This window comes from Aquila chrysaetos, chromosome 4 (genome assembly GCF_900496995.4).
Source record: "Aquila chrysaetos chrysaetos chromosome 4, bAquChr1.4, whole genome shotgun sequence".
NCBI classification, from domain to species: Eukaryota; Metazoa; Chordata; class Aves; order Accipitriformes; family Accipitridae; genus Aquila; species Aquila chrysaetos.
In genome coordinates, this window is record NC_044007.1 from 67,528,858 (window position 1) to 67,542,532 (window position 13,675).

General features: G+C 38.7%; 1 protein-coding gene across 3 annotated transcripts in view; it reads right to left on the reverse strand.

The window, feature by feature from the left end:
* The window catches only part of EXOC3 (exocyst complex component 3), a 28,656-nt gene that overhangs the window by 14,402 nt on the left and 579 nt on the right, over positions 1–13,675 (reverse strand). The window contains exons 1-4 of one of the 3 annotated variants that reach the window (XM_041123011.1): positions 12,346–12,597; positions 10,933–11,117; positions 6,712–6,931; positions 4,004–4,685 (exon numbers count right to left, since the gene is read on the reverse strand). In XM_041123011.1, coding sequence (XP_040978945.1) covers positions 4,004–4,685; positions 6,712–6,931; positions 10,933–11,076 — 1,046 coding nt within the window. In that variant the 5' untranslated portion in view covers positions 11,077–11,117; positions 12,346–12,597. Of the gene's footprint in view, positions 1–4,003; positions 4,686–6,181; positions 6,284–6,711; positions 6,932–10,932; positions 11,118–12,345; positions 12,598–13,675 lie in introns of those variants that run through there. The other 2 variants (XM_030011724.2, XM_041123012.1) reach the window with 2 other exon arrangements.

Below are 13,675 nucleotides of genomic sequence, written 5' to 3' on the forward strand. Positions count from 1 at the left end.
GTATTGGTAGAGAATACACCTAATAAAAAGAGGAGCAGCATTTTGCATGCCAAATCAAAAGTGAACTTCATGGGTACTGCATTATAACAGCACCATTAGCTATACTTGCTTACAAAGGAAAATCCTTGGTTTTATAGGATTATAAAGAAACTAGAGCAACCTCAAAAATATTTTGATAAGGATTATATAAAATTAATACTTTACAGTGATATTTTGCATCTATATAAGATTACATAATGAGTTGCTTGTGTAACTAAACTGAACAAAGCCATGCCAAAGCACAACATAGCAAGAACTCTTAATATTTCATGCTCAAAAAAAATCAAAAACCCAAACCCACACTCTTCAGAGAGTGCTTTATTAACAGTTGATGGATATATATTCAATCATAATAACATAAATTGTTTCACATTCCATTTCTAGCGTGCTTTTCAGAAGGAAGCCACAAATTCTATATTTGCAGTGGCAACTATAAAAAACAAATAGCAAATTAAAAAAAATATTCCTAAACAAGTGTTCAGTTTGTACATTTCTGCAAGTTAAAGTTGTTCTCTGGGTACATGCAGTGAGTCAGCATAGTGGTGCTTCCACACGATGAAAAAAAAAAAAATCTCAAAGAACTAAAAAAAAACCCCACATGCTATGGCTAACTACTTAGAGAACAAAATTCCTGTCTTTGAAACCATAAAAGCCACTGTAACTGAACACTTTACGTTCGTAGCATCTTCCTGTGCCTGTAGGAAAAGAGATTGAAGATACTTTAAGTGGCTCAAGCTATTCAGAAAACTGAATTCCATTCTGTCACCGTTTACATAAAGAATACATGTAATAGCAGGACCTGCTCTAGGCTTATTCAGGGGAAATGTGAGAAGCTGTTTATGGCACTGTGCCATATTAGAAAATATTTCTAGCCTCATTATATCATCATTATCCCTACTTCACAAGGCCAGAGAAACATTAAGTCTTTCTCAAAGCTCACCAACTGAAACCCCAAAACAAAGACAACAGGCTTCTACCTCTAGCCCCCAAAGACAAAAATTCTTCCTATACACAAGTTCCCTCACCCGATTGCCACAACCCAAGTGTCCGGAGGAAAGAAAGGGATAGACAACCCTCTTAGAAGTGTCAGGAGGCTTCTAACTGGGAAAGGAACTTATTTCCCTTCAACAAAAAGTTTATAATCAAGATGAAATTTCAACCAGAATTGTATTATCCGGAAACTAACATCTTAGAAAGCTATTCTGCCTCCTGTGCCAGGCTTGCCACCAACCCTGCTCTGTCTTGTAAAAAGAGGTACTCAATCCAGAAACAGCATCCAGCTAGATACATAGTACCATTCCTTCTGTTCCTTAGAGTGAAGATTGTTGACACTGTCTGTAGCAATGTTGCTGAACTCTTAGCAGTTTTGTCAACACTTGATCAGTATCTGCTAAAATGATGTTATGAATATGGGCATCAGGATCTTACAAGACTTATATTTTCCCTAAAACCCAGATTAGGGTCCTGATCCCAACCCAGTACAGATTTAGTAATAGCAGTATGTTTCCAAAGCTCTCATTGACTTAAATATGAAAGAGAAATACATCTAGCACAGTAAAACTGCTTCCCACTCAAATATTAAAGGCTATTATTCCACATGGAGCATCGCTTTATTTCTCAGCTATGAGCTGAATACAGTTCTACAAACAGCTTCCAAGACATGCTCTGGTTAAGAAGAACACAATTCTTTTAAAACTCCTATCTTGCAAATATCGTAAACAGAAGTTACACGTGGCTTTCTTAACAATTCATTACATGGAAAAAAACCTCAATGCTTCTCTTAATTGGTCAGTATTTTCTCAGCTGGTTTGGAAGTGCAGCTGTAATATGAAAATACAAATGTATATGTTCCCTCTAATATTCAATTACATTTATTAAAAGTAGAGAAAGATTAGAAAGGACAAAACGATCTTCCACCATACAGTGTTCCACAGAAGTGAACAAAGAATGTAACAGCAGTTTAGAACCTATTTTTCATACAGGGAAAAGAGGGTGAAATATCACAGAAACACAGATCTCATGATGTCATATAGGGCATCTTACTTCACAGTTTATTATAAACATATCCTTATAGAGAACTGTTTATTGTACTGTTAAGAAATGTCCAGCGACATTTGGTAAGCTCTGCAAGTATCCTGCTTGAGCACTTTACTCTTCCCACTCACAAGCCTGAGCCAATTTCTTCTTCCACTGTCCACTACAAACATACACAGCACCTAATTATCATCCTCTTTATAACAGTTCATTGTAATCTATAAAAATACAATTACTGTACTGTCCTCAGGATTTTTTTTTCTTTTTTTTTTAAGCGAAGAGAGAAACCCAAAGCCTTAATTTTTTTTCCTGAGATATCTCCTCTAATTTCCGTCACACTTGTTACATGGATACCCAGGAGAGAAGTGCATTCTCAGATATCTTGTACTCTGCCCACTCCTCTCACTCTTTCACTTCCTTTACAAGACTCTGCCATCAGGTGCTATGAGCCACATAACTTGCTTTAGCAGGAGTGATCCCATTTTGATTTGTTTGCTTTGTAAATAGATGCAATGCTGGCTTTCCTGCCTCCCTTCGCCCTTCTTATGACGGAACACATGGACTGAGAGTGCTTGAGCTCTGAATTGTATAACTCAATAGCAATCTGCTCTACTTTCGGCGGAAAGGATAGAAGGGCAATTTTAAGACCAAGAGTTGCTTTACTGGAACATCAGCCTCAGGACATAAATGAAGAACCTGAGAGCAGAATTTCTGCCAAGGCCATGCACCTCTAGGAAGAGGGATTCACGTATTTCTGATTTGCATTCACTGTGGAGTTATTCCTCTGGCCTTCTATTAACAAAGAAGAAAAGGCCAATGAACTCAGCTCCTTATTGGTAGCTGCATCTCTCATATACCCTGCACAGGTATGTCATGTAAGTATGCATTAGTGGGTGCTCCTGATTGTTCCTTGCAGGGAAGGAAAGCAGGAGAACTTCACAGCGCAGAGCAAAGCAAGCAAAGCACAGAGTTCTGAACACAAAATGAATCTCAAAGCTGGTTATAAAAATTCTAGAGAATGGTATTATCTTCTACCTATTTGCTTTATGGTATTATACTCTAAACCATAGAGTTTGAACTCAAGCGTCCAATCTGTTGAATTAGCGAGACTGAACAATTGAAGACAGCAAACATGTACACAGCAGAGACTCTGGGTCAATGCCAGCTATTGAAAACAGGATTACAGTCATGAGCCACAGAAAGCCTAGCATTACTTTTTCCCCAAACAAATCAGTTGCTTTAGTAACTACATGCCAGCAAAAACGAAACAGTTGCCATTTGAGCTGTTTCTACCTGGAGGATGGGGGGGGGAAGACATAATGCTTAAGTTGTTCCAACAAATCACACAATTCAAAAGAAAACAGTTTAAGAGTATCACAGGAGACAACCTGTAAGCAGAAATTCTTCTAAATAAACAAATCACCACACAGTTCTGAGAGAAAACCTGAAGGAAGTTATTACATTCTTTCCATTGAACAGTAATGAAGCAACACTGAAACAGTGCCAGCCCCTGTAAAAAAGAACCATAGAAAGTTAATTACCATACAAATCTTCTGGGGCTATGGCCAGCAACAAACATTTTGTTTCACACACAAGAGCTCTTAAGTCTCTTCTGCTCTTCCCAGTACTTCACCAAACTGGCACAGAAGTACAAGGTGACTGTAGCTTCAAGCAGGTCTTTAACTGCATTAAAACTTCAAGCTTACAAAGCAAGTCAAAAATCACATATTAGAAAATGCAAACAAGTTTTAAGGAGCAATTTCCACGAAGCAAAATGCATAACAAATATCAAAACAGCAAGTTGTTTACTATTATCCCTCTTTTGTTTTATCTTATTACATGTTAATAGACGTGCAAATATTAGCACATAAACTGTGTTTTGCATGCTTACTCTCAACTATGGCTAACAGAAAAGATAAGGGGACCTTACCTTTTGTATGTATTTAAAACCCAAGTTAGAAGGCTAACAATCTCATTTGCTTCCAGATCCTCTGCAGCAAGCTCTTGCATGCGGGTGGACAAAGCTTGATGGTACATGTTTAGCAATCTGTTGAAAATGTCATAATGTGGGGGAAAACATTGATCCAGCAGGGTTTTAGCCACAAGCAGGTCATCAAGGACGTATTTACGTATGATTTCTAGATGGCGCACAAGCCACATTTTGTCAGATTCTCTAGTATCTGCTTGAGTGCCTTCAATTCGTGTGCTCACAGTTCTTTCCAAAATGTTGAACATTTTTTCTTTCCACTTTTTTGGTCTGCCAGGAGGTATGAACCCAGTTTGTTTTTTCCGGTCTAACATGCGCCTGTCAATTTTCTCCTCCCTCTCAATTATCCTAACAACAGAAACAAGCAAGGTTGGATCTCGACGGACTGTAACAAGAGATCTTTGAACCACCATCCAAAGTTGCTTTGCCAACTCCTCAGAAAGTTTCTGCATATCCCCAAAGTATGTATGGATGAGGTTCATGTCATGTGTGTTTTTGCTGTCCATGCGATACTGCTCATACATCAGGTTATCACGAGAACATTCTAAATCCATCAGTTTTCGATGAGCTTGCAACAGTTCCCCTCGCTCAATCAGATCTTGGGTCTCCCTGACTATCTCTGGAACTGAAAGAAAAGAAGAAGAAAGAAGAAAAAGAGTAAAACAACACAATCAAAATACAAAGAATAAATACAAGACAATAACAGCACTAGGAAACAAGCTGGAAAACAGCTGTAGTAATTCTTTTGAAATAATTTGAAGGAAATTATTTTGAAGTATTAAAAAATTCTTAGTAAATGCTGTGTAACTTTACACATTAACTCCAATGCTCCATTTTGATCAGTAGCTAAACAAAGATTATAGTGTCAACAGAACATAAATTCCTTTCTCTCCCTCTCCCCCCTTAAAAAAAAAAATTAAAAAAAAATCCATGAAAGTCTACTATGAAACAAACTGCAGTACTAGCTTCCTTATATCTTACACAAAAGGCTTTTAACTTGCCTGACTAAAAGTCACTCACCCTGTTGAACCTGAGGCTGCACATACCCAACAAACACTGAATTTTACCTCCTTCTTGAAAGAACAGTTTTTGCCTGCCTAAGGCACAAAGGAAGAATATGGACAATTACCTATGCTGCTAAACTATTTAGAAGATTTTTTTTCTTTTTTATTTTTCAGTATTTGAGGAATATTATAGAAGAGGATTAGGATCCTGTGGGCGAAAGAACTGAAAAATCTCAGCAGAAAAATTGTCACTGCAAAAAAGGCAGCTAGTGATGGAACTGGCAGCCCCCAAACAAGGTTTGCAAAGTCAGTTATACGCAATCATTAATCATGATGAAAACCACTTGGTTGATAGAACATTTGTTTTGCTCAGAGTGAAGTTATCATCAACTATACTGTTTAACAATCCCAGGGGGGAGATGCTTCACACTAAAAACCTCTCAGAATGCCAGAAAAGAAAAGGCGTACTGTCTCAATTGCATTCATCAATCTAAAAGAAAACAACACCCCCAAAATTACTCAGCATTGGAACACACAGAATTTTGTTGTTGTTTTTCATTGGTAGACATTGAATGTAAATACTAGTCTTTTTCTTTAAGTTGCACACCATATCCCAGTTTGGTACCATAGCAGTTAGATACACTCTTACAGAGATTAAACAAATCAACCTGGTATGACTGGGAAACAATTTTTCTTTAGAGGCACATTTTGGGAACTACTTTCAGGAGAGAAGAGGAGAGAAAAGACTATCTAAATAAAATCAAAGGGGTATGATAGGCTTAGCCCCCATTATAGAGGTAAAATTCTTAAAATTACTTATAAGCAGAAAAGTCCTGGCAAGGAATTCACCCTGATTCAAGATGGAATGGAATGTGCACCAAAAAGGCTGCATAGAAGGACAGAGGTAATACCATTTTCTTTATCTTTACAGTATCCATTATATCACATTAATCTTATTTAATTTTGCAAACCTTTGCAATTGTGCAGTGGTGCAAGGAAGAAGTATTTCCCATGTATAATTCCCCTATGCATGAGTTGGTTTCCGTGATTGTGCTGTCTGACTGGGAAGCCAGGACTGTGCACAGCTGAAACTGAACTTCAGGTAGTTTATACTTACGCTTATAACATTAATGGAAATCCTTCAGGCTCCTAGCTGTTGTGTGAGAAAGACTGCCAGGGAATCTTTGACTGGAGATCTTGCTGTTTCATATTCTGCAAAAAATTTTTGCTTCCTAAAATCATCTGGGACTATTTTTACCCAACCACCTAAGCTTGTTGTAGGTGCCCAACTCACTGGCAACATTCCAGATCTTCACGAATTTTCTTTCTGTACATGCCACTTGCATATTTCAGTCTTTTATACTAAACATGTTATCTTTGCTACTGATTGCTAGCAAGAAGCTTCTTTGTGACTTGTGTCTGATGATGAGATAGGCCAGACTAAAAGTTCTGACAGCACAATTTAGACTTGATATATATGAAATGGTTACCAGCTACTTCCCTGAATGTGATGCGTAGGTGATTCTTCCTTAATTCTTCATTTCCAGTGAGGTTTAAAGTTCTCAACATTACTTGACAACCTTATAGCTGTTAGTACCATTTTAAAGAGCTTTCACTATGTGATGGATTATATAAACATTAGATTACCTGAAAAGATGTTCTTGAGATTTTCTACAGCAGCTGCTAGTTGGCTGTGTTGCACTACAGCATCCTTAACATCCTTGAGGTTTTCTATGGTGTTGATGCTCTGTCTCCAGTCCTTATTGACATCTATCAAAGACTGCTGAATGTCCTTCACATCATTCAGTGCATTGTGCAGTTGACTTAAACCTGTTCGTACTCCATCTAACTGTGACTGGATTGCTGCCTTAAATACAAACAATAAAACAAAGAAAGAACTCGTATTAATCATTATAGGTTCGGTATTTACAATGCTTCTCAAGAATTAATTTTAATTTCAGTATCTAACATTTTCAGAGGAAAACAAACCTGAAAAGGTAATATTATAGCTTACTAGAAACGTGTAACTTACGCCGTGTGTGCGCACATATTCTTTTTTTGAAGTTCTGAAGTTGCATCTAGTTTTAAAGGACCTAGATACAACTGGTTCACCCACAAAGCTAACATAGGAGCTTAGGCAGATAGATCATTATCTTTATAAATCTTTATTAAACCAGGATCACGGGAAGGCAGAATCAGATTTCTTTGCATTTCCTTCATAAATTCACTTCAAAGGGGGCTATCAGAAGAAAGCCGATATAGATGTTTCAACAGAATGCTTGGTATGTACAGATTCACAAAGCATTTTACCAAACCGATTAAAAATTTTGACTGCCAACTGAAAATGTTCTAGAAAAAAAAAAAAATTAAAATTCTGAAATGTTCTAAAAAACCCCCTCCAGCCTGTCATGCCTGAAAGCAAAAAAAAAAAGAAAAAAAAATCAAAAGGAATTCAGTCAAAACAAAAACCAACAAAACCCCAAACTGAATAAAGTTTTGCACTGTAAAACATCAACGAGACCAACAATCCAGCTACTAGATTATTTTGGCATAAAGAGAGGTTATTGATATAAATAGCTCTTGTGACAGGTGACACTTGAAATAATCACTCTTCACATAGGCTGTTAGTCCTGAATATCATTTGACGGTCCAGACACCTTACAGAAAATGCATTATAGTGCATATATGAGTGAAAGAAATCAGATCACATCCACAGGATGTTTTTTATATATGTATTTTTAAAAAGATGTGACTAAGATGAAATAAGGTGAGTGGAAAATGAAACTGGAAATAACAGACTTCAAAAGACAAACCAAAGGCAAGACATCAGTGAAAACTCAGTTGCTTACCTCAAGGACTTGGAAGTAACCAGTAAAGAAGTGAGGCACTAATGGTTTCGCTAAGCTCAAAACACATTTTTTGCCGTATTTTTAATGCCAAAAAGCTTGGGCAGTCATGGAACTTTTTGTCTGATACTAGAAGCCAAAGAGGAAATCCTGGTAACTATGAACAACATTTATTGTGTTTTAAATGTACTGGGAAAGTCCCAGAAAAAAGCAGTGATTCTTAAACTACCGCTATTTATGTACTTTCAAATTATGATGTGCTGATTTCATCGATAAAAATTTATTTTCCTGCCCGACTCAGTACAATTAAGCAGTGGTAAGGCATTTTTATACAATATCTATCTACAGAATTGCTGCATTAACACATTTTTCCCCTACAGGAACTGAGGTAATTAGGATACTCAAACATTCAATATGATACTCAAACACAATCTCCTGAAGCTGACCATAAAGTATTTTAAAAATCACATGACCATTAAACGTTCAATACTTCTGATTTTGATATTTCAATTTCTTCTGAGGTAGATCTTCCAAGTATTACATATTCAAATTTTTGCCTATTTAACTTTTGCAGAAACTTGATTATGTTAAACTGAAACAATCACTAATCTTGGTCACTGACACAAACAGCCAGGGAAAAATCTACATCCACCCATGTTCACTTTGTGTTCTAGTAGTCAGCTGGGGCCAGGGAAGGGGGTGGGGGGACAGGGAGTGAGGCATGTCCTAGCATTGTGGACTTGACTTCCTAGAATGCATACCCATCTTAGATTGGACTGACCATCGCTGTATTAAAAAAACAAAACCAAAACCAAGCCATCCTAGGAACAGGGCTCAAAACTTCATTTTTATCTCTTTTCAAGTGACAGCCCTCAACATGAAGCCACGGAACCAGGACCTTGGCTGCCTGGTCTCCCTAGAGCCCTATGGTTCAAATTCATGATTGCACAGCCACTAAGAATCAAAAGGTAGAGGATTCAAGCATGTTTATACTCAGGAAAACCCATGACATAAGAACTCTCCTAGGATATGTATGCAGTATTTCTTCAGGGTGAGAGAAAACCAAAACCTAAGTTCTCCCATTGACTGAATATGTGCACAGAGATGGCTGCCAATGCTCATAACTTTTCAGGCTCTGCAACAGAGTCCAAGCAGCTCTTTGCCTACATCTTGGACTGCAGAGCCCAGAAGTACTACCCTACAGTGCTAGCTGGTGCTTATCCACTCATCATTTCAGAGTTCTGCTACCGATGCTTAAAAATACTGCTTCACTAACTGCCATCAGTCCCACGCATGAAGCGGATGAGTCTGACAAATTTCAAAGCAGTTTTTCCTGTAAGAATTTATATAACGCAGGAAGAAATGGAGAGAAGGATGTAAGAAATGGACATAATTATATTTGGGAGAGGATACAGAGAGAGGAGTAGGATAACCAGCTGGAGGAGATGCTGGTTTTTTGGGCACAACACCATTCCAGACCTCTGCGGCTTCATCCTTGTAAGTGACACACAACTATCAAAAAAGAGTTTTCTACTCTTCACCCTTGTTTGACTTGATTATCTTGATTCATCTGAAGAAAACGATGACAAAGATGAAAGCACATCCAGCCAGAAAGAAGCACCAACATGTCCACACTAAAAGATTTACCATGTGTTCATTCACATAGATGAGGCAGCTGAGGTATTTCAACAGTGATCCAACCTGAAAAGTCAGCAACTCCTCTGGCTGCCGATCCTGATGACCCTGTCTCTCCATCTTCCACACCATACATATACACAATTTAAACACAGAGCAAGAGCATTTCTTACATCCTCTCTGTGCTCCCATCCATTATAGTAATTCTTACAGGAAAAACTGCTTTGCTATCCATTCCATCACTAACCATCACCTGTTTCAGGAACGCATCCTGAATGGATTAAGGGGCGTTGTACTTCTTTTTGGAACAGGTATTTCTGACCATCTATAGATGACTGAAGTTAAGGTAACTTACGGAAAACGACAAGAAAATTAGCTATAAAGTGGACTTGGGCATTTACAAAACTTATAGTTGTGTTTAGTCATCACTGTCTATAGAAGCAGCCAGTAGGCAAATGACTGTGCTCATGTATTATAAATAGATCACAGTAACTAAACAGCTGATACATTATTAACAGACTCCACTATACACTTCATGCTACAGACAAAAATTAACGTGTAATTTGCTAACAGATTTTTCCACTGTGAAAGAAGGCAGGCTCTCTTCTACTTCATGCAGACCCCCACAAAGAAGGAGCCATCAAATAGTTGTGAAATAAACTAACTTATTCTGAAATGTAAGATTAGATACAGTGTATACCAGCCATTTTGATCTGGTAAACCCCAAAATATTTCCCAAAACACTTTTCTAAGGCTCTACTCCAGTTACTTAATACAGTGGTCTAAACCAACTGTTGGCTAGTGAGCACCAGTGAAAGAAGAAAACACAGAACTCAGTAACACATATAAACATAGGATGACCTCACTCGTATTTCAGGCTAAGTCTGTGTGTGTCCATGTGCATGCGTGCACTCACATGTACACATGTGAAGGAGAGGGAAAATCATGGGGTACACTTCCGCAAGAGACAAGAACGTGATAGATTTTAGCTATCTTCCAAAATACCATGTAAAAGTCAGAGACTAAACTGACTGATCTTTTTCAGTCGCCATCTTCAACTTTTTGTTACAAGTTCAGCATTCAACCATTAAGACAAAGGTTTGTTGGCCGACAGGCTACACAGTACAAAAGTAGCTGTCCATGGATAAACCGTATAAGTTACAGGACATAAGAACACTTGAAATCCTTGAATAAAATTTCAGTAGTATGTACAGCATTAGTTTGCATTACTTTCAGGATGCAAAGTTTCTGTTTTGGACACAGAGCAAAAATTAAAGTCCAGTTTAAAACTATCTGGATGAAAATGTAGAATCAGAAAACAGAATGCAAAAAAAAGAAGGTACATTCATGCTGCACCACGGACACTCAGGTTTATCGAACTTCGTACCTTGAGTCGAGCTTCTACTGAAGCCTTCTTACGAGCTTCCCTCCTGCGATACTGCTCCACTTTATCCAGCTGATCAGGACGCTGAAGCATTCCCGCTACTCTCTGAACAGCTGTTGCAACTGCTTCCCTATCCGTTTCCTCCATTGTTGATTAGGACCTCAAAATGCCTTCATAATTTAACAGGACTGAAAAGAAATAGAACATTTTTAGAAAATACTTTTTCATTTGATGGCTATGTATCATTTCAAAGTTAACAACTGGAGAACTAACTTTGGCCGTAAACACAGTGCAACTTGACAGAAGCGTCATCAGACTGCATTATAAAGAGTAATAATTGGAATTCTACAAGAATTGCATTTAAAGTCACTTAACTCTGTTTCATTAGTTTACCTGAAGTGTTCTCTCGTTACTGTTTTTGCATTTACCTTGCTCTCTGTAAGTTTGCATAAAAAAACAAAACCAAAACCCAAAAAACAACAACAAAAGAACAGCAAATCTTCATTTAAAAGACAGATTCTATCTAATCCTAGAGTAGGTTTGCCTACTAAAAGGGGAATGAGACAAGCGTAAAGGAATCTTGTCCAAGCAACAGTCCTAACTCTTCCTGAACTAGAATCTGGTGGAGCTGAGAGAACCATAGTCCCCCCTGCAGCAATAGGTCAAATTTGCTACCAGAAGTGGAGAGAAACATAGCTGTGGAAGCTCTAAATCCAGAGACTTAACTATAAAGCACTTCCATTCAGACTTCCAATGGATGATTTTTTTATTTCCTACTCTCATATTCAGTTCTTCTTACAGTATCAGTCCATCAGAGGTGTAGGTATGCAGGGAAAAATTAATCAAGTATTTCATCTAAGTCTCCAGCAGAACTTCTAGTGAAGGCAAGACATGCATGCAAACCAGTATGCAAAAGAAATAAAATTTGCTGGCCATCAAATCAGACCTGTTCTCTCAAGCTTCACTAGCTACTAACAGAAAGCAGGGAGGATCCCAGTCACCGAAGATACAAGAACATGGTGTCCACAGAACTCCAAGGAACACATCTGGACTCCCTCATTCCTTCCAAATTCTTTCCAACATTTTATGTCTTTAGTCTTGTAATAAAACAGAACATTTTAGGTTCTGCTGCCACAACTACAGATTATACTCCCTCATATCCACATTACTCCTTCAAAGTAGATATCTACTGTCAAAGCAGTCTGCATTCCTATATCCAGCACATCACTTAATCTCAACAGAAGAGTGATCTGATGAAGAACCGTGGCAAGTGCACAGAACTGGAAGAGCAAAAGTGAGAAAACTCATGGGTCAAGAGAAAGACAGTTTGATAGGTGAAGGAAAGTGGAAACACTCCCCGCCCCCCAACCAGAAAAACCCAACCCAAAAACAAGTGAAGCAAAGGAAATTGCTCACCACCTCCCACAGGCAAATTAATGCTCCAGCCAGTCTCTGAACAACGGCCACCCTGGAAGCCAAAAACCCCCCTTCTTCTTCCTCTACCTCATCTTTTATTGCTGAGCATGATATTATGTGGTAGGCAATTTCCCTTCGGCCAGTTTGGGTCAGCCATCCCAGCTGTCTTCTCTCTCAGTCTCTTGCCCATCCCCAGCCTATTCAAGAGGAGCGGAGGACAGAGTAGGACAAAGAGAAAGCCTTGATGCTGTGCAAGCACCCTTCAGCAACAGCCAAAACACTGGTGTGTTATCAACACTGTTTTAGCCACAAATCCAAAACACAGCACCGTACAGGCTGCTATGAAGAAAGTTAACTCCATCCCGGACAGACTCAGTACAGCATTAGTAGAATTAGTCATTTTAGAACTTATCAGGGTTAAAAAAGATTTCAGGCAAGGTTTGCCCAAGAGCTAGTCCATAAGACCCTAAGTCTGATACCTCAAGATCTGTATCTCTAGTATCTTCAAAAATTACATGCATAAATATGCACTTATTCCATAATTATTTCTACAGTGTAAACTCATGTCCTACTTAACCTCCTCAGCTGTGAAACCATACCCATCACTTCTCTACTAATGGCCCATTTAGCTCAAACATTTGACTTCCTACTCTGCATCTCAAGGTTTAGGATCTATTGCTACCACTCATACTTCTGAATGAATACTCCTGTTTTGTTTAGCCCAAGCCACTTCCAAGCCATCAGGACTGTATCTACAATTTCTAAAAAAATTGTTATTTCTAAATATGAATTTACTACAGAAATCTATCTGCAGTAGACAGCTTTATGCTGAATTACTGCCTTTATTAACAACTCTGAATACAATCAACAGAGTTACGACAGCTTTAACCCAAACAGCCACTACCCAGGCACATAAAGTAGACCTCACGAACAAAGTTAGTAGTCAGAATACCTCAATGCCCTAACCGATTACGTACTAACTTGCTGAGGTAGACAGGCTGTTGCACAACTACTAACCATTCAAAAGGAAGGGCAAACTTTAAGAAACCACGCCAACTTTACACAGAGGCTACGAGCCAAAACCACAAACATCTTCAGAGCAAAGTACTGGGAGAAGTGAACAAAAGAAAGTCCCGAGCAGTCTCGGAAAGGCTTCAGCTGCAAGCACACCCTCATCCTCCGGACTCAAGCCCCGGCCGGGAGCCGAGAAGCGAGCCAGCGGCAGCGACACGGTCCGCGCCCCCTCCAAAAACGAGCTTCTGGGCTAGAGGCGGGCAACGACAGCCCAAGTTTGGGGCACAACCCCTCCGAACAAAGCTCGGAGGAAGCT